General features: G+C 30.5%; 1 protein-coding gene across 1 annotated transcript; it reads right to left on the bottom strand.

Annotated features, from left to right (window-relative positions):
* Nucleotides 1-13,217: 13,217 nt before the first annotated feature.
* LOC129302083 (putative disease resistance RPP13-like protein 3) lies at nt 13,218-19,087 on the bottom strand. The gene is made up of 3 exons (XM_054940763.1): nt 17,427-19,087; nt 16,277-16,486; nt 13,218-13,871 (listed from the first exon to the last, which is right to left on the bottom strand). The coding sequence occupies exons 1-2, from the start codon at nt 18,924-18,926 to the stop codon at nt 16,430-16,432; spliced, it is 1,557 nt and encodes a 518-aa protein (XP_054796738.1). The 5' UTR covers nt 18,927-19,087; the 3' UTR covers nt 13,218-13,871; nt 16,277-16,429.
* Between the last annotated feature and the right edge of the window lie 4,820 nt (nt 19,088-23,907).

The raw sequence follows: 23,907 nt of genomic DNA, 5'->3' as shown, positions 1-23,907 counted from the left end.
GAATTTTTTACAACCGGGGTATAATGGTTTATCAGCATCACTCTTCAATCTCTCAAACATCTCAGGACAGTCTCTAAGATCCTCTTCAATCACATCAATCATTTCATCAAGACGGTCAACATCATATATCCCACTATCATGATCAAATGTTGAGTAGCTCGCATTATCCCTCCAATCACTTGTATTATTCCTTGTCTCCCCATGCATGGTCCAACAAGTATAAGTTGGATCAATCCCATTACATATTAAATGATCTTTTAATTCTATTGGCTTTACACTTTTTCCATAGCAACATTTCAAACAAGGACATATGACTCCACGGGGGTCTTGATCACGACAAAATGCAAATTTAATGAATTCATCTACACCATCCCAATATTCTCTAGATAGTCGATTAGCCAACATCCACTTACGATCCATGTTACTAATATGATTACCAAAATTTAATAAACAAAAGACTTAGATTTCTATAAAAAAAAAATTCAACAGCATCTTCTTTAAAAGAACAATCTCCCAAATGATCAAACAATCAAATTTCACAACACAATACATCTAAACTAAAAAAATCAATTCATCCAAATAAAAATTTAGTACCATAATGCATCTAAATTCTGTCAATCAATTATAATTTAATTAATAATAATAATCTCCCATAAAAGTATATTTCATAAATAAAATAAAAATGTTCAAGTAGTTTCCTCAACTTTAATCTAAATTATCAACTACAAATACTCCATAATTTTAATATAAATAACTTCAATTCATATATTATCTATAATATTTATTATTAAAAAAATATTTAAAATTTATTCTCAAATATATATAAATTAATTATTAAAAAAATACCTTCAAAGTGTAGTCTTCACGGCAGCAGCGACATCGATTCCTCCGCTGTACAGCAGCGATGCACAGCAGCAACGGAGGTCTTCACGGCATCCCTTCCTCCGGTGTACAGCAGCAGTATAGATCTGCAACAGCAATACAAATCTGAAACAGAGATGCAAATCTAAAACAGCAAACAGCAGACAGCAAACAACAAATAGCAAAATAAATGGATGGTGATCTGCAACAGCAATACAGATCTGGAAAGAGATGCAGATCTGGAATAGCAGAACAGATAGTGGTGCAGCGAGGTGATGCAGAGACCAGACAGCGATGGTGCGGCGGTGGCGACACAGACACCAGACAGCGATGCGACGTAGAGATCGGACAGCGACGACGGCTACTGTGACGCAGAGACGATGGCGATACAGCATAGAAACAGAGAGAGATGCGCGACACAGAGAAGGAATAAGAGGCAACAAAAGAGAGAGAGGTTTGAAAGAAACTAAATGGAGAAAAGAAAACTGACGGATGGATATAAGCATGGGAAGACTCTTCCGAAGTGCTCTTTGTCGAGCGCTCTGGAAGACTTCTTTCTTCCGGCATGCTCGAAAAAGAGCACTCCAGAAGATAAGCTCTTTCGGAGCGCTCCGGAAGAGCAATCTATCTTCTGGAGCGCTCGTCGAAGAGCACTCTGGAAGGTTTTCTTTTGGAGCGCTCTTAAACGAGCACTTCCGAAGAGCTAATCTTCCGGAGCGCTTAAGTATGAGCGCTCCCGAAGATATTTTTAAATTTTTTGTCATATTTTATATATATTAATTAGGAGCGTTATCTTATTGAGAAGCCTGACATACAAGAGCGCTTATTTAGAAAAGCGTTCCGTTAAATTCTGCATTCACATTTTAGAGTGCTTATTTAAAAAGCGCTCCTAAATACCCGCTCCTAAAGATATATTTTGTAGTAGTGAAGTGTACACCCATAACTCACACATTGAACTTTGATTGCATAAACAACACTTTTCATAGTTTGTTAACATTATTCAATTAGTGTTTCCCCTATAGTGTAACTTAACCACAACACAACTATATCAAACATCATATGATAAAAAAAATTCTAAAAACATATGAAGTAAAGCCATAGTTGAGTTATAGCCACCTAACACATTTATATAATCAAAACTAATTAATCAACATTTCAAAGTTAGACCATATAAAAAGTTTTCCAAGTAATCAATATGGACCATGAAAGACAGACAAAATTCTCGTGACAATATATGTGAAGTTAATCAAAAAATTAAGTTGACACTATGGCCATAAGGGGTAGAGTAGTCTTATGGCCATTACATGCAAGGTCAAGCAAAATATAGTCTACATGCTCATTATATTCAAAATTGCCCTATGTACCAAGAAGAGACCAATTAAGCCAAGAGGTGTCCATATACACCAACTTTCTCTTTTGATGCTTCTTCAACTAGAACATTTCCTGCAAAAAATATTAACTATATGGAATGAAATACGAATGTTTCAGTAACCAAATTTAAAATGCTATAATGCATGTAATGAAATCAACTATGCAGATTGTTAAGTGGGCAAGAAAAACATATTTCAATACAATTATATTTAATTTAGAAACACAAAATGTATGACAACACCTTATCTCCTCTATACACCATGCATGATACTCTAACTCACTCGGCCAAAAATAAATTAGTCCAAGCCACATGTTCCACCCATTAGGCCTAATAGGAGTGTAATAATCCATAAATTTTAAGTAAAAATTAAATATGTAATAATGTGTTTTACTTGTAATTATATTAATTCTTTGGACAAATTTGACAAGAAGGAAAGCTGATGGAATGGTAGTTGTGCAAGTATCCTCTTAACATGTCCTAAGTTCGAATTTGAATAAGGCCATAGGGAGTTTTATTTTTTTGCCTTTTGCTTTATGAAATTACAGAACTGCCCTTCCTTCAAATATGATAAATTCTTCATCCTCTTCTTTGATTTCTCCATAGTCTACCAATAGAGAAAGAGATATGATAATCCTCCCACCTTCATAAACTCCTCCATCGTCTCGTCATCATTGGCGTAGGTCTCAACTGCATCATGAGTTTGCTACTATTATCTTCTTCTGTTGTCATGTTTCTTGCCTCTATTCTGTCTTCCTTGTCATTATGCCGTTGCTACGTTAAGAGCTAGGTTGTTGAAGCAAGAGAGTTCTGCTTATGAGTTCTTCCCTTCTTTGTTCAGCTGCAAGCTTCACCCTTTTTTCTTCCCCTGTTAGTGCTGCAAATTTTCTTTCTCCTTTCCTCTTCTTAGTTCAGCTACACAATGGCTACCTTACCATGCTATTTTTTTTCTGTTTGGTTTTGTTGGGTTAAAGTGAGGAGCTTCAAATCCTTTCATTATTGGTTCTGCTATGCATGTGATTGTGTTCTGCTGTTGTCATATTCAAAATTACAAAATTTTAGTGTGTGTTCTACTGCTGCCTGTGTTGTTATAGGTAATAGAAAATTAAAATATTGAGCTGAAAATTTATCTTAAAGCTTGATAATGATATATACATGGGTCATAATTTTTGAGTAAAATTTATTTTGTTTAAATTGGTTGATATGGAAGATTTGGTTAGGATAAAGTTAGAAGAGAAAAGCTGTGAGACGAAACTTAAAGGATGATGACTATAAGGTGTTTGTTGAAATGCTTGTTAGAGGAAATTAAACTTGATTTTTGAATATTTATGGAAGTTATGGATATATGAATTAACTTATAAATTGCAAAGTAATTTGAATATAAATTTCTATGTCATTATTGAAATTCTTCAGAATTGTATAGTTATTGGTAAATTGTTGGATAATTTAATTGAGTGGTTAGAAATAATGCACCTAAGGCATTTGGTGCATTTGGTGCAAAGTCTAAGAGAAAGTTTTGTCTTAAGTAAGTAGATTGCCATGACTAAAGCAAATGGGAGGAGATTAGTGATATGAATGATAATACTTGGACCAACTCTAAAACATGAATTTTTATTTTGGAATTTTAAATGATGGCAGTTGATTAAGATTGTACTAAAAATTGAAAATGTATTATTTTTTTATTCATACCCCTATAGGGCGTATGGAAGAATAGGACTTTGATAGGAACTAAAGGAAGAATATCTTTAGAAATTTGAAATTTTGACATGTAAGTGAATGGCATCCCAATTAATTTACTTATAATAGTCTTTATTGAAATATTACATTTTTATATAGATCATTTTTAATTACTATGATAAAGTTGGATATGTTGCTAATGAAATTATTTTATCATATGAAATTATAAATGGTTGCAAAAAATGATTAAGATGTGGCATGTACGTTTATTTTTTTCCACATGAGTTATATTTTCAAGATTTATGATATTATTTTACTTTGAAATTTTTTTTGTCATTTAATAAATGCTATAATTCACATCATTTATGAAATTTCATTTTGTCAAGTATTAAAGTAGTTCTTATGGTAATTCTTGTGAGTTTGATGTTGAAAATGAAAATTTTATTTTAGAAATAATTATTTTCCTTGCATGTTTAAAATGAGATTTATGAGAGGATTACAAACAGAACACTGTTGCTAATAATAGTTTTACTAGCCATTGGCATGCCATGGCTATGACTAACTAGTTTGTTTAATGGGTCTTGTTTTCACATTTGTTATTCGTGGGTCTCAAACCTACATTTGATTTTGTGGCTTTGAGTCACGTTTGGTTACTTACTTTTGGAGACTGTGAGTATGCGTTTGCTTTGTAGCTCAGGCTGTATTTGGTTATTTACCCTTGTAGACTATGTGTCCATGTTTGTCTTCAAGACATAAGCCATGTTTTGTTATTTACCTCGTGGACTATGTGTCCATATTTATTACTTGTTATGTTAAGTCTTCACAATCTTAGATTTTGATTAACTTGTGTATTTGAAATTTCAATAGGTTCAGCTAGTAAGTGTACTATTTTGATTCATATATGAATAATTTGTTTTCTTTAAGCATGGTTATAATTAAGATTTACAGATTTAGTGAGTTTATTATGTTGAATTATTATCTTTTCAATTATTCTACATAGTTGTTTGAGTTTATTATTTTCACTCTTTTAAATTCTATATTTTTTTAGAATGCTATTCATTGGAAATTCATTTTGGTCTCAAATTTATTAGTGGATGCTAATCCTATTGCTGAACTTTAAAGGGCATATATCTATACTGGGTAGAATTTTGCTTAACATTATCCCCTTTGGTGTAAATATTTAAACTCATGTATTCTATTTTGAAAGTAAGGTTAGGTGCTCCACGTAGTTTATAACTAAGGTTCTCATTTTGTCATATACATTGTTGGCTAGCTGGAAGGAGCTGAGCTCCTGATCGATTTGATGTTTTGATTGAAACTTTGTATTATAGACTTTTTGAAAAGTCCTATTTATAAGGAAAGTTCTATTAAAATTTCTATAAAAATATTGAAACTTTTGTTATCGTCGTTATCATTAGGTATGTCAACACATTTTCATACACAATTTAAATCCCACTTGGCAACACATGTTCTCAATAACAAATATTTATTTCAATACATAGGTTCACAACACATTTATTTCATAACAAAAACACACATAATTAGCTACAAACACATACCATAACATCAAATAAGTGGTTACCTTTACTCTTCAAAAGCAAAGTTCTCTAAACAGGAGAGTGATCACCTTCTACAGTGTCAACACCATAATCTACACCAATTTTTCCATAATAGATAACATTAATTTTTTGAAATCAATAAACAACTCTAATTATAGAGTTAAAAAGTCTAGGCCTAAACTCATAATTAACATTAATCTTAGGTTAGCACCATATTAAATCTTTCCACACTTCTTTTTAAAAATCTCATTCACTAATAAGCTATAATTAACTCCCAAATCACTTCTAATATCATAATTTTATCTTTATTTCCTTAAATTCATCCAAAAATACCTTGAAAAATAAAATTTTTTTCTCAAGCCTTAGATCACCATTCTAAAGCCTTAGAAATATTTATCCATACTTAAATAAACATCTAGTCATTATAAAATCATCCCAAAAATTTGAATTCAACATGAACTCAACAATAGGCCTAGAGTTTAGCCTTAAAATCTTCAAATTCAAAATCAAACCTTAAAATAATGTTCTATAGTATTCATTATACTCCCAACAACCTCAACCATCATATTTATCCATCATAAATTAGGATTAATTATCCCATAAGAAAACCCTAATAAGAAAATCACCCTCAAATCTAAAGAAAACTATGTAGAATGGTATAGGGGAAGGCTAAAAGCTTACCACAAGTGATATCCAAGCTCAAAACACTTCTAAAGCTCCAAGAAATCATGCCCTAGCATAGCCAAATCACCCTTCTCTATTTTTCCTCTCCCTTTATTGTATTTTGTTAAAAAATGTGAAACAAGGATTGTTTATACTTGTCCATGCAAGGTTGAGATAGTTTTAAACTTGTCCACATGCGGAGAACTAAAAAAAAGGCCCCGTTTTATGTTAATGTTTTAGTGGTCAAGCCTTATGTTGTGCTCATCCGCAAGTGGACAATGTCAGAATGGCCAAACCCACATTCTTGGGCTTAATCTAGCCTAATTATCTATTTTAAACCCTAATTAACACTCTTATATGATTCTAGGCCCAATTAAATCCATAATTAAATGTCTAAACATGTTATTAACCTCAATTGAGCTCCAATATAAATTTATTCCTTCATTAAACCTTAATTTCCACAATCAAGTCCTTTAATAAAAACCAGGATATTACATTTTTTGTCTCTTTATGTTGGGGGTGTGATGTTTTCTCTTTTGATTTGAGTTGCTGAAAAGGAAATAGGGGTTTGATTGGTGTTGGTGAGATAGAGGTTGTCCAAAGGATTGATGATTTACATGATGATTAATCATAGGTTTTGCAACTTCTTCTTGCAGGCAAAGAGGTATGAGATTTTTTCAATATAGATATTGATTATTTTGGTTTGTTATCAGGGGCTCGACTTAGGCTTCTTAGTTTGATAGGTGATGGTTTGCAGTAGAGATGTGGGTGCTTTAAATTTTTGTAATGGTAATAGCTGGTTTGTTGTTGTTGCTGATGGTTTGGCCCTCTCTACGTGGAATTTGAAGCTTGGAGATGGTAAATCTTCCATTTGTATAGCAGTTAGTATTTACATAGGGATGAGACTGTTAGAATGGTTCTATGAACTCCCATCCCTATTTTTTGATGTGACTTCTAGTTTCTTGGATGTTTCATGGTAGTGGCGAAATTTCTTATTTTCTAGTTTTATTTTAAGGCTTGGGATGGTCTTGGTAGTGTTGTTTGTAACATCTAGATTTTTTAAATCTAAAACTAATTGGTAATTGAGGGTAAATTAGTAATTAATGAGTGATTAAAAATTTGGGTGACAACTTGATGTTTTAACTCATTGAAATGTTGGATAAACAAATGCGAGTGTAAGGATCATGTTTTAGAATGAAGCGTGTGCGGGCAGTGAGGATTTTTTTCATTGTGCCATACGTCATAGCTAGTGCTGCATGTATCGTGGCGCATATCACAGAAAAGTGATTAATAGGGATGTATCTAGCTCGTGAAAGATAGAAAGGAAGAGAAGAGAAACGTGATTAGGAGTAAGGTGAGAATTCTTAAGGTTTTGGGAGAAGTTTTTGACCGATAACTTATCAAATAAGTTTTGTACTGCCCTTAGCTTCAATTCTACACTAGTTTCTCTTAGTATAAGTTTTAGAAAATTGAATTGGAGAATTTTAAGAGATTTATTTCTTACCCTTTGATAATGAAAAGGGTCTTAAGAAGAGAAAGGATAAAGTTTTAAATTTGTAAAATCAAATTAACCTTAAACAAGAAGAGAAAGGAGTGGAAATTTGATTAGGAATGTGATGAGATCTATAGAAGTAATGGAAAGAGGTGATTGGGGTGTAGTGAACTTAAAGTGACTGAGTGAAAGGAAAGGAATAGCTAAATATTGTTTTTAGTAATAATTAGTGCTTGTAATCAATTTGATTAATTGACTAAATAGTGTTAATTTTGTGTAGACTGCCATGTTATGCATGTAAAGTGAGAAAGGAAGTGTGTAGGGGAGAATTTAATTGTTGAGAAAATCATGGGTAACCCTTTCTTGTGACAGAAGAGTTGAGGTAATTAAATAACTTACTCTATTTGACTATCTAATGTAGTTGTTTTAGAGTATTATAGCTATTGTATGACATTGTTTTAAACTATGCATGTTTGAGAAAATACATGATTATTGCATTAGAAGGATTTCAATTAAGCAAATTTATGGAAAAGTAAGACTCTATGATTATACATATATAGATTTGAATACAAACTACTTATTTGTGTGAGTATGATCATAACGAGTGGGAGTTCACCTATAAGGAGAAGTAGTGAAAAGTCCATATGACATCATTCTTCTTAATGCTCGACGGGGTGTGGTATTAGAGAATTTCATCTCCTTATTATCTATTGAGGTTTAGTGTTGGAGATTATCTCCTTAGTGCCCATGTGGGGTGTGGTATTGGAGATCAGAGCTCCTTAGCATCTGTATAATGCAGTGTTAGAGTAATGACACCCCGATCATTGTATTTAATAGGGGAAATTATAGTCAAAAAGTGAGATAGAACACCTTTGGCCAGGTGATTTTACAATTGAAGGTGCACTTAGGTCAGTAAGTATGTATTAGTCTAATAAAGCCTAAGGTTGTAGTCGAGGTGACATGGAGGCTCGGATGGTTGTGATCATACTAGTAGTGGTGATTTGATGTGAAAAAGGTTTTATGAAGTAAAATTTATATTATATGCTATATTCAACTATATATATGCAATACCTACTTACAGATACCTATGATAGTTAATAGTAGCAAGTTATTCTATTATTGAGATTATTATTTCACCCTATAGTTATATTTTTACATGTTAAAGTAGTGACTTGTGTAAAGGGAAAGATGTTAGACCGGCATAGTAGAGCTATCGCTGTGAGATCTCAGAGTTTGTGTAATGAACCTGTTTGGTTGTGCGCTTGTAAATGTATGAGTTGCCATAGGAATCATGTGCATGTTTGAAATTGTGATAGACTATGATTTTGAGAATTTTAGCCTAGTATGTGTGGAAATATGCTGCTTGTTATGAATTATGTGATATGGGTTAAGACTTGATTGAGCTATGTTGGGAATGTATATGAGTAGTGATGATGTGGTAATGTGAATCCTAACCCAATTGTGGTGAAAATGATTTGGGGGTGAGGATTGTGTTATGTAAAGGTATATATGAATGTGAGTATGTTGATAGTAGTGAATATGTAATGATTATGTGACAAATTGGCCAATAGTATAAAGTGATGACATTGTGTAACAACCCTTTATTGTGTAAATAGGTGATTGAATGGCCAAATCTTGAATTTTATGTATATATGTTTGTGATTATTGGTCAATTAGATGTGAATGATCCTTTTGGATTTGGTTCTAGGCCCAAATTAGCCTAATGAGACAAAGTGTGTGATTTGAACACTTTGGTGCTTTAGTTTTCAAAGAAAAGTGGCTTTTTGCTCTCGAGTATCCAAATTTAAATTGGACTGTTAGATCATGTTTGAACTTTCTCATTAGTTAACTTATGAAATAAACTTTGTGTATATGTTTAAATCACTTCAATCAGATGTTATATGTGAAAATGGCGTACATCAAAAGTTTACCTCATCAAACTATCATATGACAGTAAATTTTTGTCATGTGCATTGCGGCATATGGTGTCACATGCCACTGCGCATGGCACAGAATAGGAGCTTGTGGCTTTGTGCCATATGTCATGGCATGTGGTGCATGTTGTAACGCATACTCCTTGTCTTTGTCTTGTTTCTTTTATTTGAAAACATTTGTTTGGGATGATGAATGCAGGTGACTGTCTTCCATTTTGCATTGTTTAATATGAGATTGATTTTAAGTGATTTTAATAAAATGGGTTCCCAAGCGTTTTAAATAAATTTCCTTGATTACAATTTGATAATTTGATGTGGTAATTACGTTGACCCTTTCTTATACTAGATTTGCGGTGGGACTATAGTTTGGTGTGGGGAGACATTACATTGTTTCTTTTTCTTTTTTTTTTGGTGTTGTTTTGTATGGGTTTATGCTTTTTTATTGTTTTGTTTCTCTTATTTATATTTTGTTCATTGTATCTTATTTGTCATTGAAACCCTACAATTTTCAATGATATTTTATATTTCTAGAAAAAACAAGTAGCTTCCTAATCAAGGAGGGGTCTTTTTCTATAATTTTGATATCATATCTACAATTTTTAAGTTAACTAACATTTAAAGTTAAAGTTTTTAATAATGTGTTGCTCAACACAGCATTTTTAAATGTTGAAGGGGAAAATTGCACCATGTAAAATTTTAAGATAATAGGTGCTCTTGAGCAAATAGTTAAAGGGTAAACATGTCATTTAACTCTATTTCTAATGCTATGTGGCCTTTCTTCATTTCTAGATGGCTAATTTTCTATCTCAAAATTCAATCCATATCTAAGCTTAAGCCTTGGACTTAAAGACATGCAGGCCAATTTGTTGGTATCTCTAACTTTTTGTTTTTTAAAATTATTTTGTAATTTAGTTTTCAAAATTATTTTTTAGAATGAACAAATTAAAATATGTTTGATTATGTTAATTTAAAATAGTTTTAGAATTAAAAAATTGATGATAATTGGTGGCGGTTAATAATAGTGGTTTATAATAATAATTAGTCAAGCTAACTATAATTTTCAATAATCAAATGTAGTGTGTTTTGAAAATAAGAAAAATAAAATAAAAACAACTTTAAGATGTTTTTGTTCTTTGTTGGGAAAATTAATATGGAGGTACTTATAATTTTTTTCAATTTTAAATTAAGCCACTGATTTATTTTTTATCAAGCCCTTATAATTTAATTTATTAGACATACGTTAATCCCTAAAAGGTTATAATTAATAATGAATTATTAAATTTCCTAAAACAAAAATTATTTTGGGGTTCATAAAAAATATGATGTAATTCTTTTTGCCAAAAAAGTAAAAACGAAAATTTTATTTAATACAATACTTACGTTTTTATTAATTTTTTTAATGAAAATTCTATATGTATAGAAATTATTTAGAATACAACTAAATCATATAAAACTCGAGTTTTAAAAATTTTGTAATTAATTTTAAAGTTATATGATCTTTTAAGAAAAATATAAAAATTCTTATTTCTTTTAAATGAAAAATTCAAAGATTTTAACTTTAAGGATTAAAAAATTTCATGAATCAAACTATAAAGATTCGATTAAAAAAATTCAGAAAAACTATAATGTCGAGTAAATATATTCTTTCTTTTTATGTTTTGAAAAATGAAAAATGAGAATAGTTTTGAAAACAATTAAATCCTAGAACACATATGTTAATGAGTTTTTTAAATCTTTTATTTTAAAAATAGAAAACCATTTTTAGAAACAGAAATCAAACATACCCATGACTTCAGTCTCTAACCTCTTTTGCTTTTGTTTGTTTCAAGCAACGGATAATTTTTTTTTATCTAAACAAAAAAAAGATATTTTTCTTTAGAAAGAAGACCTAGTTTAGTTTACTTATAAAGATGGGCATTTATGGAATATGATAAAATAAATGAGGGTATATTAGTCAAGATATTTGACTCCCCTTGTGGGGGAATTCCAATCTGGCTTCCCCATGGCACCCTGGAATTTTATTTGGAAATCTTCAAAACGCATTCATGTTATTGCATGGTTCAATTAGTTTTGCTTTGAGATTCGTGTAGTTTCTCTCGTTGATTTTGTAATCACAGGATTTGGGTCCTTGTGAGCACGATTGAATTATTTGCATCTTTTTCTGTTGTTTCATCGATATGGTATGGTTACAGAAATCCATCCCTCTGATTCGACCTAATCTTTTTTTGTGTGCGCATGAAAAGCCACTCCAGACAGTTTATAGGCAAAAAGTTATATCCGACTTCTTCATTGGGGGTGCTTGCCTTTTTTAATCATTTAATTTCGGCATTTGTTTCTTGAATTAATATGTAATTTAGACCTCAAATTACAAGTTTGGTGTGATTTTAACTCTAAACTAGTATTTGTATATTTTAAATTTTAAATAATTAAATTTAGAACAATTTCACTCCATTATTAAATTAAAACAAACACCTATTATTTTTTTTAAAAGGGGATTGATATGTAATTTTCTTCAAAGGAAGGTAGGAGAGAGGAAGAGTGAAATTTTACAAAAATTTCATATTAGGCCTAATTTTTTAAAAAGTTATAATATTTGTTTTAATTTAATGATGAGTGTGAAATTGCCTTAAAATTAATTATTTAAAGTTTAGAATATATTAAATATGAATTTAGAGTTCAAATTGTATATTAGCCCTTATTTCTTTGAAAGTGAATTATGAGCCTAATTTCAACCTTTCAAGATCACAAGCAAATTTCATATGCTTCGAATTGCTTTCCAGTGTAATATCATTGATTACTTTAATTTAATTAATGGTTACTTTTTTCTAAATAATTAAAATAGAATAACAAATTACAATTACAAGTTTCTCTCTACAAATTTTTTATATAACTGAAGTCTAATAATTAAATATTATTGATACTTTGATTTAAGTAATGATTATTTTTCTTTTGAAAATGACTAAAAATGGAATCACAAATTACTAGTTCTTATAGGAAATTTTTTAATCACTGAAATTCAATAACTAAATTATCTTGACTACTAATAAGTACTTTTCTTTTAAAAATGACTAAAACGGAATGGCAAATTACAAGTTCCCAAAGCAATTTTTTTTTTAATCACTGAAGTCTAGCAACTACATATCAATGACTACTTTATTTTACATAATGATTATTTTCATTTTTGAATTTCATTTTATTAGTGTTTAATTAATCCTGAAAGAAAATGACTACAAAATAGCAAATAACTACTTTCTTTAAGCTAGTGACTAACATAGTATAGGAAATGACAACTTCCATTTCCCAATTTCATTTCATAAGTGTTGAATCCTAAAAATAAATGACAACTATGAAATAGCAAATGACTACATTCATATAGCTAGTGACTAAAATAGAGTAGGAAATGACTACTTCTAGTTCTAAATTTTATTTTTTCAATGTTCAATCCTGAAATTGTTTTCATTAAATTCAAATATTGAAGCTCATTGCATGAACAACGTCTATAGTTACATAAAAACACATGAGCAAAACAAATTGTAGAAGACACTACCACAAAAATAATAAGAGTTAAAGGCATTTTTGCCCTTTAACTATTCACTCAATAGCATTTGGTGTCCTAGATTTTATTATGGTGTAATTTGTCCTTTAACTTTTAAAAATGATGCATTGGATACCTACTATTAAAAAAGTTAACTTTGATTATTAGCTTATTACAAAAAATACAAAAAAGGACATAAAAATATAAAAAAGGACTCATAAAGTTGCAAATAAGTACCCTATAAAAAATTAATATCAATCAAGTTCCTAAAATAATTGTTGGTCAAAATCATTTTGGCCTTTTATACAGGTAATAAATAATATTGCTATCATGTTATGTATATGTAATTTAAGAGACTTAATTGACATTAATTTTCTTATAAGACGCTTATGTGTAATTTCATAGGTCATTTTTTGTAATTTTTGATTTTTTTTTTGCAATTTTTAAGTTATCAAAGTTAATTTTTGTAACTGTAGGGTGCCCAAAGCACCATGCATTTTCAAATAATATTGAAGGACAAAATTGTACGATATGAAAGTTTATAATACCAATGTCAGACACTCCTAGGTGAATAGCTGAGAATCAAAAATGTTCTTTAATCCAAATAATAATGATATGATTCGCGAAGTTACAATCAAATACATGATTTCCATGTGTGGAGATCTTACATCTTAAAGTGACAACCTCCTTTTCTCCTTCGTTTAGCCTTGCTTTTTGAAAGCATTGCAATTAATCCCCTCTTCTCCTCTCTCCCACCTCTAGGCACATTATAGTTCAGCTTCTATAGTAAGAGTGCATAACATGGTAAGGCCAAGACCGATAATAAATAAGCATATTCAATAAAATTGCAGCCAGATTTGCACAAGTTCATTTGTGTAGACATTTGCGAATGATTCACGCATGCATAGAGAAGGTAGGAAAAAAAAAAATGACCAGCAACTATTGAATATACAAAATATCCTTAAAATGCAGAACCACAAGGAAGTTTTTGCATGAAACAAAACTTTTTACTTCTTAAACATACTGCTAGTAACAACAGATGGTGTAGATCATACAAAGGATGAAAGCTTCCACACTTAAGCATTCAATTGTTGTAATAATTTATTTGATAATTCAAAACACAAAGTGCATGCATTCATATGGTCCATAATATTTCACACACACACATCCTTCTTTAACCCCAACACAATATGATTCTTGTGATTTAAAAAAAAAAAATGCTAGAGGAAGTCCAGGAATAACAAAATAACATCATAAGTCTCACTTGAAATGAATTGTTTCAATTTTTCAAATTAGTGCAGCTTATATATTTAGTGATGCAAGTCATTTAGTCTAAATTTTACATAAGGTTAGATCGCTTGATAACACAACTAATGATTGTTATAAATTTTACTATATTTTAATAATGTGAAACTGAAAACCCCCCACTCAAACTTATCAAGTCATCTTGATATCCAAATCAAAGCCCATTGTCCTTATCATTTTTTTCTAGGTATCTCTACAGCTAGTAGCCATAAGGCTAATCCCTAGATGAATTTGAGTGTCATTTAAGGGGTTGTCCTTTCCCAAATGATACTCTCTATATACACCTCCAGGAATTGAACTTTAAAATAATACTTAAGGGACCTAAACTGCTACTATATGTGCCACAGTGTGATACTCACTTGGTCCACTGTCCTTATCTTATTAATATAACTATATAACATATCTAAATGCAATCCCCTACTAAGCAATTTTCCCATTTTCAAGTACAGATGCTACTAGGACAAAAGTTGTAAACCATTTGATCATAAGATCTCTTTACTTGAACAAGCTTAATAGAATAGCAATTTCCCGTTAACCTTAAACTAATCTCATGGCCCCATTCTAAAACTACAAAAACGCATCATCTCATATAGGGGAGAACAATAATTGCTTACCAACACAAAAAATACTTCAAAACCATTTTATTTTATTCTATCCCAACTTAAGAAAGAACCATACTAATTTGGGGAGAGTCTTACGTCGTACAATAGTAGATCTTGAACTTGTTTACAAAGAATGGGAGACTAAATTGGGAGGACCTCAATTTGCAGAGTGCCCCAATTTGAGAGCGAAATTGGAAGGGCCTTCGTAGATGAGCCTTGAGGGTTTTCACTGCTTGGAGAAATTGAAGGCAAAAATGTGAAGGGATCATGTCTGTGTGGGCTGAGTGGAGGAGAGGTAGTATTTTAGGGTAATATTGTCATTTCATAAAAAACATTGATTCCAAGGAAATCTCAAGGAAATTTAGAGTCACTAAAACATTGCATGGGCCTCATTTGAGATATAGGCTTAGGAATGTTTGAGACCTGAAACTCATCAAACTATAAGTTTAGAAGTGTCTGGGATCCTAAATTCATTTTTGATGCAATATTACCCTTCAACATTTAAAAATGATGCTAGGTTACCCATATCATTAGTAAAAACTAATTTTAATTGTAAGTTAGACAAAAAATTATAAAAAAGAATCTCAATATATACATAAAAAACTAAGAAAATTATAGAAAATGATTCAAAAATTACAAACTCATATAGCATCGTTTTGAAATGTCAAGAGAACATTGCACTAAAAAAAATTTTAAGGCCTCACATGCTCCTAAACTTGTTGTTCAAAGGTGAATTTGTTATGTCATCCTAAAATTTAACCTTAACTTCTCTCTCTCTCCCCCCCCCTTCCCCATAATAAAATATTTACTTCACAAATAAACCATATAAGAGGCTGCAAAATTTGACATATTCAAAAATCTAAAAAGTTTCCAAAACAGATATATGAATTCAATAAAGCACCTGAAATGAGAAACAAACAGAGTAAATAATTATTATAATCGAAATAACAACTATCTTTTTTTATTTTTTATTCTACTGATTTCACCCATTAGAAAGACTAACAACTGATGAATTGATTAATTCACTTTATCACCATATTTTGAATGGTAAGCTCACCAACATTTGGTCAAAGTTGAACTCGTGTTGAACTAATCAAATTCCAATTTTTATAACTCTTTCTAAATTTACATGTAAATATGTTATCTTATTAGAAGACCATTATTAAAATAACAAAACCAATAAATCTAGAGCATTGACTAAACAACAGAGTATATGTTGTGAAGAGCAACTAACAATTATGCAAATTGTTAAAGTAGAATATAAAGACATCATATCTACCTGTTAATCAAGCATCTTATGAGACATTAAAGGATTTTAAGCTTGCATCCATCTTTCATCTCCAATGTTGCGAGATAATCTTTCATTTCTTTGGATGGATATGACACCACCACATTTCGTAGATCAGGCAGTGACCATAGTTCCTCTGAAAGCTTAATCAATCTTTGACAATAATTGATGGACAAGCTTTGAAGACGTGGCATTGCACCTCTGCTCAAATTCCAATTTTTGTATCTCATGTCACTCATTTTAAAGACTTTGAGATTTTGGAAATATCCACTTTTGCAATCAAGATTGTCAAAGCAACAATCACGGTCAATTTCAATAAGAGCTATTTTTAAAATCTCAAGACTAGAAATGGCTCCAAGAACTTCCATAGAAATATCTTGAGAACCCAGCAACAATGTTATCTTTGTCAATTTTGATGGAAAAATTGCATCTATTTGAGGGAAATTGTGGGCTTTAATCTTGAGTGTTTGTAGGTCAGACAAAGTTTGAAATTTTTGTGAAAACTTCTTCAAATTCCAAGGACTTATTTCAGGAAACGATAACCCCAATTTTCTAAGCTTGCTTATGTAGGTTAAAGGGAAAGCAACACTGCTTATAGTAACAAAAGATAGGGTTTGTAGATTTTCTAAAGGGGCATTAAGTGGGGGTATCTCTGAATATAATGGAAGCAAAAGATGCCTTAAACACTTGAGTTTCTCTATGCTACTCGGTAGAACCACTCGATAACTAACAATTTGTAGAGTTTCTAAATTCCATAGGTTAAATATTTTTTTTGGGATATTTAAACAATCAATAGTCTCCAACTTTAGGTACCTCAAATGGATTAGCTGCTCAATTCTATTAGGAATTCTTACTGTCACTATAGAGGAGATATCAAGGACACGTATCAATTTGAAGTCCTTCACAATGGCTTCCCAACAAGTGAAAACCTTTTCTTCTCTTCCAAGGAAAATCAAAGAACGCACAGATGAATGATTAGTATTAAGGCTAGAAGCTAGGTAAGTTGAAGCCTTACAATACACGAATAATCTTCGAGGGTTGGCTAGATTTGAATTGCTAGTAGCAGTAATGATGTCATAAACTTCTGCTTTTTGCTTTCTTCTATGCCAAATGCTCGTAAAAGATCATGAATGCGACATACCTTCACACCCCTATTAGTCCTCTTGCTTTCAACTTGGATCAAGTTTCGGTCAATGAGCTCCATAAAGTAGTATTCTGCAACATCCTCTGGTTGCTTATTGCCTGTATCTTTTGGTATTAACCCCTCTGCTATCCAAAGCCTAATCAATTTTCTAACGCAAATTTTGAAGTCTTCAGGGAAATTACCAACATATAGAAAGCATGGTTTTAGATGTTTGGGCAAGAACTTATAACTTATTGCCAAAATGTCTGTGCACTCAACTTTTTGTTGAAAAAGATGCCAAATTTCATTTCCAGCAACATAGAACCAACTTGCCTTGGATCTTTCTTGTTTTGCTAAAATGCCAGCCAACACCACAATGGATAAAGGTAATCCATCACAACTTTCAGCCATTTTCCTACCAAGATCTTCCAATTCATGAGGACATTGCTCTCCCATAAACACTCTCTTTGATAAAAGTTCCCAACTTTGTTCTTTGCTAAGAGATGGAAGTTGATATACAAACTGTTGAGATGGACTTGCAACACGAGCAACTTGTTCTAATCTACTAGTGATCAATATTCTACTCCCATTTTTGTCATCAGGAAAAATATCACTTATGGCATGCCATACTTCAGGTATCCATATGTCATCTAGCACAACAAAATATGGTTTTCCCCTCAAGCTTTCATGGATTTTTTGCTTTAACAAATTCTCCATACTCATATTTTGAAAAATGCCATCACCGAGTTCATCTTGGATTGCTTGTTTTAGATTTTTCATGCTCATTCCATGATAAGTACTTGTTCCTACTTGAGCCAAGAGAATGAGTAATAGTGCTTCAACTTGCCAATCTTCTGAAACATTAGCCCACACAAATCTATCAAAGTATCTCTTGAGATAATCATTTTTGTAGATCTTCCTTGCAAGAGTGGTTTTCCCTTGCCCACCCATGCCAATGATGGAAATGACCTTACGCTCTCTATGCCCACCTGTGAGTTTCTTGATCACTTCATCTGAGAAAACATTAAAGCCAACCACATCATCTTTCTCAACATTTCTCCTATGTTCCTTCAAAATAGCCTCTGTATCCATCTTTGCCTCTATCTCTCCTTGTAAATTATGAAGCAACTCCATGGCAAGTTGTTGGTTGCTTTTTATTGCTTCAATCCTGACCTTAATTTTTCCTACCTTATCTGCAAGATTGTGGAGAAGCTTTGCGTGACTTACGTAATTGGTTGGATCCCACCATCGTTTGATTCTTTGCCGATTAAGGTCATAGATGTAAGTATCGATCACATCCTCAGCTTCATGAACAACCTCTCTGATTTGCCCAAAACCTTTTGCAATTACTTCATGTGTGTTTAGGCTTTTCTCTGAACAATTGAGGAGAGCTTTCAGAGTTTCTATCTGATCTTGAAGCAAATTGATTTTGTGCTTTACATCACTAGGCAAATTGTATTCTTGTAGAAGTTGACCAAACAATTTTTCCAAAAGGGAACTAACAGCACTGTCTGCCATTTCTCATCTATAGAAAGAGCACACTCCCTCTAACGATTTTGAAGCTAAGGATCAACCCAACATATGCTTCTTAGTTCAGATGGTTTTGAACATAACACCTGAATTCCTAGCTATTTTTCTTTCAATAACGGGAAACATTGTGGAAAATGTCAGTCTGTATCAGCCCAAAAGAAAAAAAAAACAAGAAATAATAAGATGACTTTTCATCACTATTAGACTAGGTTCCCTTCCAATCTGGGGATTCACATGCATCACCCGATCTATATTGTCGGCATCCCAAAATTCAAAAGAGATAATACATTAGGATTATCTTTGATATCTTTCATATATATATATGGCATAAAAAATATACTTTAATAATATTACGAGAATTATGGGTTTATATTATTTTTTCTTAACATGAAATATTAAATGTTAATTAAAGCAAACAATACAAAAATTAACATACATACATACATACATACATACATACATATATATATATATATATATATTTATATCAATACAAAAATAAGACGGTATGTGGGGACAAAATATATAATTATAAATATTCATTAAATTAACATGAAAATAAAATTTATCAGAATTAAATGATAAAGCAAACAATACAAAAATTAAAGAATATATCAATTTTGTTTCTTAGAGATTTCAATTTTATTTTGTAAATATTAAATATAATTTATTATATTTTGTAAATGTATAAATTAACACCTGCATTCCTAGCTATTTCTCTTTCAATAACGAGAAACGTTGTGGAAATGTTAGTCTGCATCAGCCCAAAAAAAAAATAATAATAATAATGAGAAGACAACTTTTCATCACTGTTAGACTAGGATTCCCTTCCAATCTGGGGGTTCACTTTTATCACCCAATTTGTATTGTCGGCATCCCAAAATCCAAAAGAGATAATGCATTAGGATTATCTTTGATATCTTTTATATATATATGGCATGAAAATATACTATAATAATATTACGAGAATTATGCGTTTATATTATTTTTTCTTAACATGAAATAGTAAATGGTAATTAAAGCAAACAATACAAAAATTAACATATATCTATATATATATATATATATATATCAATACAAAAATAAGACGGTATATGGGGACAAAATATATAATTATAAATATTTATTAAATTAACAGGAAAATAAAATTTATCAGAATTAAATGATAAAGAAAACAATACAAAGATTAAAGAATATATCAACGTTGTTTCTTAGAGATTTCAATTTTATTTTGTAAATATCAAGTATATTTTATTATATTTTGTAAATGTATAAAATTTATTTTTATTGTAATGTGGGAGAAAAATAAAAAATTACATTTTTAAACATATGTGTGATATTTAAAAAGTAAAAAAAACATCATTGAAATTTGAAATAATTCTCTTATGTATGCATATATGAATTATATTTATGGATGAGTAGGTGTAAGAAGTGAATTTGTAGGGTTTATATATGATCCAGTTACATCATTTCAGCGACATCTTTAGTTTCACACGGGAGAAAGCTACTAATCAATAAACGATGGCAACATTATGGGAGAATGGCATTGCAGGTCCCAAGAACTAATGTATTTACATTGAAGGCCTAATAAAATCTGATACAATTCTGCAGGCTCAAAGGTTTCTCGTGCAATTAAGTTTTGGTGTAAAGACAGAATTGCCCTTTGTAAAATATATCATAGAACACTCGTAAATAATATTTAAAGTCCATTTATTAACAACAAAATGTTCATTTATTTTACATAGTCTATGTGGTTTACACTTATTAGAGGAGAGGAAACTAAATGACATCTATAATAGAAATTTTGCAAGTAACATTCACAGTCCATTTACTAAAAACAAAATATCTATTTATTTCACATAATTCACATGGCTTACACCTGTTGAAGGAGAGCGAATATACAAATACCAAGATGATATTTACAATAGAAATTCTATAAATAACACTCAAAGTCAGTTAATTAACAATAAATGTCCATTTATTTTATATAGTCCACATGGTTTATATTTGCTGAAGGTGATAATTTTACTAGTTATTTAGATGAAATTAACAACAGAAACTCTATTAAATAACATTCAAAGCCCATTTATTTATGACAAAACATCTGTCTATTTCACATAATTCACATCGTTTACATTTATTGAATGAAAGGAAATTTACAAGTTATTCAGATGAAATTTACAGTAGAATTAAACTTCACAAATAACATTCAAAGTCCATTTACTGATGACAAAATATCTATTTATTTCATGCAGTTCATGTGGTTTACACTTGTTGAAGGGGAGGATATTTACAAGTTATCCAAATAAAATTTACAATAGAACAATAATAAATAACAAGTAAAGTTCATTTATTTTCAACAAAAGATACATTTATTTCAAAAAGGGACAATTTTGTTTTACCTAACACATACCTGAGCTCGCAATAGCCATAAAACCTTCCAAATCTGAGCTCTAGCTTCCCTCTCTTCCCTCCCCTCTCATACTCCTCTCTCTTCTTTTGCTCTTGTTCTATTTCTTGGTTCTTTGTTCTATTTCGTTTTTGCCTATGTTTACTCTTAAAAAAATGAACTAAATATATTGGAAAAAATTACAAGGAAGGGCCTAACATTTCTTTGTCATAACATAAAAGCCTCAATCACTTTGGTAATTTTTTTCATAATTAAAATAAAATAAAATTAAACTTTTACTTAGTAAAATTTGAACTCTAAACCTCTATCAAATTATTTATAATTTTAATTCAATTATAAATATTTTATTTTAAATTAAATTTGAGTTTTAAAATTTTTGAGATATTACACTTTTGCCTATCTTTGTATTAAAAAAATTGTATGTCAGACCTGCAAATTAATGGTTTGATTAATATTAATAAATTTAAAAGTTATTTTTACTCTTAGATTATTTTTTCTAATTCCTATTACAAGATGCCTCTAATAACTTTAATAGAGATGTAATTAATTTATTAACTTTATATGAAAATAAAATAAACTTCCAATTTTCACCTATTTTTAATGATTTTTTTTTTAAATTTGCATTACATTCTCTCTCTCTTAATTAATAAGTTTTAAGTAGAGGTCATATTGAAAAATATTTAATTAATATTCCATCAAGTGATGACTTATATTAAGAACCATTAATTTTTTTTTAAAATATAACTTATATAAGAATGGTCACCCGAAGTACTTTTTAACTTTTGTCAAATTTTCATGTAGCGAAATATGGAGAAACTTTCATAAAGCGAATAAATGGGCAGGCTCAACCCATATAGGCATGGCTCTTGTGGATGTGACCCATATGGGCTCATGGCCAAAAACTCATACACCTTAAAGTTGGTCATTTCTTTAAGCTTAACTCTTATTGATTGACCTTTAGGCCAAGCTTGTAAGCTCTTTTTCTTAATATTTAATAATTTAATTTTTACATTATAATGTTTCATATTCTCTTTTCAAAATACAAATTATAATATTTAAAAATTAAAAATAAATAATATATGTTCTAGTTTTAAAGCATAAACTAATATTTTAAAAATCGGATTGGATGATAAATTGGAAACATCATCAGCTCATGATTCTCATTGTTTAATTGGTTAGACCTGCAGGCTGCAGTTGAAACTAGTGATATAATAATTAAGCAAAAAATTGTATTTATATATGCACACGCACATATGTAAGTAAAATATTAATTAAAAATACTAATAATATCATTCTTAGTTTAGAGTTTTTTAGTCATAACATTTTAAGTTTTAATTTTCTCATTTACCTTGTCTGTCGTGTTAAAGCAATAGTGTTTTAAATCTTCTTTACAGTTTCATATAATGCCAATAAACTAATCATTCATTCAAATTTTTAATTATAATTCTTCTAGAAGGAAGTTGACATTAGTATTTTTAAATTGAATAAAAATTTTATTTTATTACTAAGATAATAGTAAAAATAGAAAATGGTTCAACCGTTCCCATTTAATTCTGGTCCTATGAAAATGTCTGGTTCAAAATGGTCCAAACTGGTCAATCTTCAAAGTGAGTTAATGAGTTAAACCAAACCACTTTTATATCCAATTGGCAGCTCAACTAGTTCGACTCTCTAAGTCTTAAAAGTAATATCGGGATATAAACATGGGGAAAGCTAAAATAAATAAATAAAATAATTTGCATCATTTTGTCTTTTTCACACCAGAAAAAGCTACAGATGCATAAACTCAACATCGCTTTTCGTTTTTCCATCTTGTGGTTCACTAGCATGCCCCAATCTCCAAAATTGATCGTTTAGTTAATATTAACGAGTGAAAAGGCATCTTCTCTTCTAAATTATTTTTCAACATTCATCAATTTTTCATGTATTGAAAAAAAAATCAAGGGAGAATGTCAATGAAAGACCATTAAAATTATTTAATATGAGACAAAGACTTGGACGTTTAGATACTTATCAAAATTTGAATTTCATTTATTAATTGTTAATGTTTATTTGTTAAAAATCATTGCCTGATTAAATTATTTCTCAAGCTTTCATTGATATTTTCCCAAAAAACAATAATGTGAAACATCAAGGAACATTCATTTCTCTACACTCTGGGGAACGTTTATGCTACCCGTTGTATCACGTGCAAGATAAGTCTAATAATATAAAACTCCTAACAATGAAAGTTTAATATTAGAAGAATTACATCCAGGGCTCTCAGAATGAAGATATTTATAGAAAAGGCTTTTTTTTTTTTGTGGCATGCTCTTTGCAATTATATATGTTTCTCCTTAAAATTACCAAGTTACCTTTACATAATCAGTTTCTCCCTGCTCTGCATTTTCTTGTTCTCCTTATTCCTCACTCTTCCTTCTTTCTTCCTTCTTTATCTCTTCCTCTTCCAACAACAATAGGCTGGAGTGAACCACAAGAGTATTGAAACAATTCTGCAAATTCTCATTTTGCATTTTCTCATGAGAGAAAATAAGTGTACCCACTGCAAATTGTCGGATA

The sequence above is a fragment of the Prosopis cineraria genome, unplaced genomic scaffold (assembly GCF_029017545.1).
Source record: "Prosopis cineraria cultivar Desert tree isolate PC_DT_omini unplaced genomic scaffold, ASM2901754v1 PC2, whole genome shotgun sequence".
Taxonomy (NCBI): domain Eukaryota; kingdom Viridiplantae; phylum Streptophyta; class Magnoliopsida; order Fabales; family Fabaceae; genus Prosopis; species Prosopis cineraria.
The sequence above is the reverse complement of the archived record's forward strand: the minus strand, read 5'-3'. Positions and strand labels throughout refer to the sequence as shown.

Bases quoted from the DNA above. Each gene is read 5' to 3' on its own strand.
- LOC129302083 (XM_054940763.1), bottom strand. From the start codon at position 18,926: ATGGCAGACAGTGCTGTTAGTTCCCTTTTGGAAAAATTGTTTGGTCAA. The intron at 16,487-17,426 runs GTATGTCGCATT...GAATTTGAGCAG, and splicing joins GGACTAATAGGGGTGTGAAG to AGGTGCAATGCCACGTCTTC.